This window comes from Talpa europaea (assembly GCF_964194135.1).
Source record: "Talpa europaea genome assembly, chromosome: 16".
Classification (NCBI taxonomy): domain Eukaryota; kingdom Metazoa; phylum Chordata; class Mammalia; order Eulipotyphla; family Talpidae; genus Talpa; species Talpa europaea.
In genome coordinates this window covers 48,530,295-48,535,845 of record NC_140084.1, presented here as the reverse complement: position 1 = coordinate 48,535,845, position 5,551 = coordinate 48,530,295, and the positions used below count along the sequence as shown (strand labels likewise).

At 61.4% G+C, this 5,551-nt stretch overlaps 1 protein-coding gene across 1 annotated transcript; it reads left to right on the top strand.

Annotated features, from left to right (window-relative positions):
- Positions 1–2,158, top strand: LOC311186119 (sialic acid-binding Ig-like lectin 13; the record flags this gene model as incomplete). Its single annotated transcript, XM_084257005.1, has 6 exons — positions 1–37; positions 98–481; positions 682–951; positions 1,149–1,196; positions 1,586–1,945; positions 2,043–2,158. 6 exons carry the CDS (start codon positions 1–3, stop codon positions 2,156–2,158), a joined length of 1,215 nt encoding a protein of 404 aa, XP_084113131.1.
- Between the last annotated feature and the right edge of the window lie 3,393 nt (positions 2,159–5,551).

Below are 5,551 nucleotides of genomic sequence, written 5' to 3'. Positions count from 1 at the left end.
ATGCTGCCCCAGCTGCTGCTGCCCCTGCTATGGGCAGGTGAGTGGGGAACGGGAGGGGCGGGGCCTGGGGGCTGCACTGACCCTCCTCTCCCCGCAGGATCCCTGGCTCAGCATGAGAGTTATTGGTTGCGCCTGCAGGAGCGAGTGGCGGTGCAGGAGGGCCAGTGCGTCCTCGTGCCCTGCGTAGTCGGCTACCCTGGGCCACGTTACACTGCGGGAAGCACAGTTTATGGCTCCTGGTTCAAGAAAAGGGGAATGTCCTGGGGTACAGCTCCAGTGGCCACAAACCACCCAGCTCATGTGGTGCAGAAGGAGACCCGGGGGCGATTCCACCTGCTGGGGGACCCCCAGACCTACAACTGCTCCCTGGACATCAGAGACGCGCGGAGAGAGGACACAGGGACCTACTACTTCAAGGTGGAGACACAGAGTTATTTGATTTATGATTTTATGAACCACCAGCTCTCTGTACTGGTGACAGGTAAGGGCTGGGTGCTGAAGGGACACAAAGGAGGGTCCTGAGCGCCCTGGGCGAGGCTGGGAGGGGAGCCATGTCTTCATCTTGTGAGGGACCCTGAGGTCCGTGGGGAGAGGACCCTGGCTGGGCGGAGACGGGTGGCCTGACACAGGCTGCCCCTGGGGACACTCGGGTCCTGCTCCAGGCCGTGTCTGTCCCCCCAGCGCTGACTCACAGGCCGGACATCCACCTCCAGCGGCCCCTCCATTCTGGCCGGCCCAGCAACATCACCTGTGCGGCGCCCTGGGCCTGTGAGAGGGGGACACCCCCCACCTTCACCTGGACGGGGGTCGGCTTAAGTGCCACGGGCACCTACTCCCCAGTGCTCACCCTCAGCCCGGGGCCCCAGCACCACGGCTCCAACCTCACCTGCCTGGTGACCTTCCCCGCAGCGGGCGTGAGCACAGAGACCACCGTCCGGCTCAGCGTGGGTTGTGAGTGTGGGGCCCGGACGCCCGGCCTGAGGGGTCCCCGGGGTGGCGGATGTTGGCGTAAGAGATGCAGGGTCTGGGGTGTGGGCCCTACAGATCCTGCTGGGAGGAGGGAAAGAGGCCCCTGGCTGTATCCTCCATGTCTCATGTTCCTCGGGGAAAGGCCTAGTGAAGGACAACAATTCTGTCTGTCTGTCCAGATGCGCCCCAGAACCTGACCATCCAGGTGATCAGGAAAGAAGGTTCAGGTAGGGAGGGGGGTCACCTCTCTGGGAAGTGGGTGATCTGGGGTTTGTCCCACCTTTCAAATCAGAGCTGGGGTCTCAGAACACACTGGGAAAAAGGCCTCAATCTACTGGGGGACAGCGGAGGTGAGAATCCCTATGGGCTCTTCAGCTCACACAAGGGCTCCCCCACCACTGATCCTGCCCGGTGGGGTGTCCGATGGCCCGTCCCTTGTCTAAAGAAGAGCATGTTCCCAGTGTCAGGTCCACTTCCTCCTCCCTCCCATTTCTGCCCTCATGCTCCTTATAATCTATCCACCTCCTTAGGATCTCCCTCCTGCTACAACTTACTCTTTAAATAATGACCATAGAGTTGGCCTAAGTCAACAGGGGCTGCAAAAAAAATTCGACAGAGGGGGTGATCAAACCTCACAGCGTGACCCAGAATGAGAGCCTGGACTTACTTTCTCTCTCTGCAGGACCTGAAGCCCTGGGCAACGGCTCCTCTCTCCCAGTGCAGGAGGGCCAGTCCCTGCGCCTGGCCTGCGTGGTCCACAGCAGCCCTCCTGCCAGGCTGACCTGGGTCGGGGGGAGCCTAACCATGAAGTCCTCTCCAAGCCTAAACCCTGTGGGTGCGGGATGTGCATGGGAGCACCCCCAGACCCTGGAGCTGGAGCTGCCCAGGGTGTTCCTGGAGGACCACGGGAAACTCCTCTGCCGTGCTCAGAACCCCCTGGGCTCTCAGGAGGCCTCCCTGAGTCTGTCTGTGGAGAGTGAGTCAGCACTCCCGGGGGGGTGGGTGGGGGGGTGGGGGGGGTCTGCTACCCAGAGAGGGGAGAGGCTGCCCTCATGTTCCCATCTTCCCCACAGCAACCCCATGCCCTGGAGCTGGACTTTCCCTGCACTTCCTGAGTCCTGGGCACACCGAGGGAAGGGGCCTGCCTGAGCCAGGGGGCACCAGCCTTCAGGGCTTCTGTGGGGCATAGGCTGCCCCCTAGGGTGGGGGACAGAGGACAAGTCCTGGATGTCTCTATCAATTTAAAACCCCACCCACTTCCTTGCCCAGCAAGTTTGAAAGGATAAGGGCAGTGGATGGGGCTGCCCTGGCACCCGGACACTGAGCGGCTGATCCTCTAGACCCATCATCCCCAAGGGAACCCCAGGACCAGTCACCCCAACAGGCCATGATGCCTGGAGCGTGATAGAGCCTCGGGTCACTCTCTGTCTGCAGTTGCCCCATGTCACCTCTGCTCTCTCAGTGAGTGCATTTCCATGAACCCAGCTTTTCTGTTTTCCACCAGGTCTCTGGTGAATTCCCTCATCTGCGCCCATTTGGCCTGAACTGATTCTCCCCCTGGAGAGAACTGGGCGCTCCCGTGCCTGGGAGAGGAGCAGCCTGGGGGCCTGGTGTCTGCTAGGGCAGGAGTCACCCAGGCCTCTGTCTGCAGGCGCAGCGGGAGCGAGGACAGGGGGACTTCTGGGGTCCTTGGTGGGACTGGGCGTCAAAGCCTTCATCTTGCTCGGCCTCGTCTTCCTCATGTGAGTCTGGGTCCCCCTGAAGCCCTCACAGGCAGTGGGGGCTGGGGTGGGGGGGCTCAGCCAAAGCTCCCTGTCCAGGGATGAAGGCGAGTCTGTCCCTTGGGGTCTCTGCCCAGAGCAGCCTCCCCAGTACCCCTGGGAGCAGCTAGCTGAAGGGCCTGGTCTCCCCTGCAGAGTGAAGAGAAACAGGAAGAAAAGCACTCAGGAAAGCATCAGGGAGCAGGCCAGGCCCCCAGGCCACAAGGAGAACCCTGGGAGTGAGTGACTCAGGGTCTCTGCAGGCTCAAGTCAGCCTGACCTCTGGGGCTGTGCCTGGGGCTCTGTCCAGGTCAAAAAGGGTTCCCTGATCACACCCCTTTCCTCCCTGGCCTCCCTGAGCTCTTGACCCAGAGACTGAGCCTCCCTCACCCCCTCCCCGGACCCACCAAGTCCAGGCCAGGTCCCCTCCTTGCAAAGCTTTTCCCACCCCTCCCCCCACAGTGAGCCCTCTGAGGCCAGGATTCTCTCAGGTTCCCTGCTCTCCCAGCCCCCTGCATGCCCAGCATGTCACCGCCCCCACCCCCCCCATGGCCCCCCCAGTTCCCCTCCCCCAACAAGCCCAGGTAAGAAGCTCCCCAACAGCTGTCACTCAGCCCCAGCCCTGCCACCCCACATCAGGGTGGGGCAGAAATACCCTGAGCCTCCTGCAGGGCTATCACTGTCCTGCGGGCACATTGCCCAGGAGGACAGACAGACAGACACATGGATGTCGGGTCAGAGAGCCGGGTCCTCGGGTCCTGTGAGGAGAGTCTCCCCAGAGCTCCCCTTTCAGCAGCTGCGGGGAGTTCCCCCAGGCAGAGAGGCTGGGCACCCCCACAGGGCAGGGCATCAGATCACAGGGCCAGGGCGGAGGTGGCACAGAGAAGGGCGGGCGCTGCCTCTCCAGGGCCTCGGCCTCGGGCTCCTCCGTGTGCAGCATGAGCTCCTGCTCCTCCCGTGCTCCCTGGGCCGCGCCTCGGGGTGGTTTCTATGTGGGGGCTCCCTAGGTAGATCTTAGGGGCCCGGGACTATACAGTGACCCCAGGCTCCGGGTCCCCCCCGGGCTGCGCCTCCGCACACGTCCCTCTCCAGCTCGTTCCCGCCTGTGCTCCTGCCCCTGGGACCCTCTCTGGGGTGTCACCAGGAGCCGCCATCAGTGTCCCCCAGAAGGGAGGTGGGGGTTCAGACCAGGGACAGGAGATCATGGAGATATGTTAAGGTGTGGGTGTGTGAGTGAGGGTAAGTATGTGAGTGTGTGAGTGTGTGGGAGTGAGTGTGTAGGTGTGAAGGACCCTCAGGCGTGGGTGTGACTGGAGAAGGGAACAGACACCCCTGAGCCCAGGTCCCTTCTACGGACCCTGAGGCTGACCCTGAGCCTTATCTCGTCCCTCTCAGGGTCACCAGGGTGGACCCTGGGCTGACAGCCCCCTGCACCCCCTGGGCCTGGCGGCGTCCCCCTCAGAGGAGGAGCAGGAGCTGCATCACGCCAACCTCGGGCTCCCCAAGGCGACCCCCAGGGCCTCTCTGGTCCAGGCCTCGAGTACTTTAAGGTCAACCACAATGCAGACCGCCCTCTCCTGCCGCCCTCCCGACGCTGGAGCCCCCAAAAGACCTCTCTGAGGACAGCGGGTCCTGCGCTGCCTGCAGAGCTGACGCCTCAGCGAGGTCAGAAAGGCGAGCTCGGGGCTCCTGGACAGATGGAGCCAGAGCTCCCGGGTCACGCCCAGCCCAGCACTTAGACACTTAGACAGCATCCCCCTGTCACTCTCCGGCCTCAGCTCCCTCGCTGTAAAGTGGGTGCATGTGCACAAGGCGGGAAATGCACCCCGTGTTGCCAGCTGGTCAGCTCCCCCTCACCACGGACCTTCTGCTTGGCTGTATTAGGATGTGGGGGATTTCACAATGTGAAACTATTTCTATTTTTTTGTCTGTGTGTTTAGAAGAAGTGGGCCCTAAGCCCAAGATGGGGGGGGTGGGTGTGGACTGATCAGAACCAAAGTGGGGAACAGAACAGGCGGATACACTGAAATCCACTGCTGAGGGGAGCAGCGGGGAGACAGGCGAGGTCTGTGTCATGTGGGGATCAAACTCAAGCCCAGGCCGACACAGTGGGCCTTCCCGGTGGAAGCCCTGAGCCTTTAACCCCTAGGCCACCAGGGGGTCCCGTGAATCTATTTCTAAAAGTAACTCTCTGGGGGCTCATGTTTCCTCATCCAGCTAAACATGCACATAACCCCCCAGGCTGGCTGCTGAGACCACCCCAGTTCTAAAAGGACAAAAGTAGGGCCTCCCTGGTGGCGCAGCAGTTGAGCGCTGAGCTGCGAATGTGCACGAGCCTCTGCAGTGCTGGTTCGATCCCCGGCCACTGGGCAAGGGTCCCACATGGCGCGCAGACCTCTCCTGACGCCCGCTGCTCCCCTCAGCAGTGCACTTCGGTCCTTCTGCCTGCTCTGCTCCCCGCTCTGGCTCTGGTGAATTCTCTCACCCTCCCGCGCCTCTGACTGTACCCAGTGCTTGTATAAATAAATAAATAAATAAATAAAATAAAAATACTACATATTTTAAATAAATAAAATAAATAAAAGGACAGAAGCAGGGGTGACAGCGTCAGTGTTGAGGATGTTGCTAAATGAGATGAGTCTCCCAGACAGGCCAGCGCCACCCCAAAGAAACCAGCCCTTAGAGCCGGGGTTGGAGCCGACCGGGGAAGGGACAGGAAGCTGCTTGGGGAGGTTCAGTCTTTCAGTTTTGCAAAATGAAAACCTTCCGGAATCTGGGGGGCAACCGCGGGTCTCTGGCTACCCCTGAACCACACACTGGAA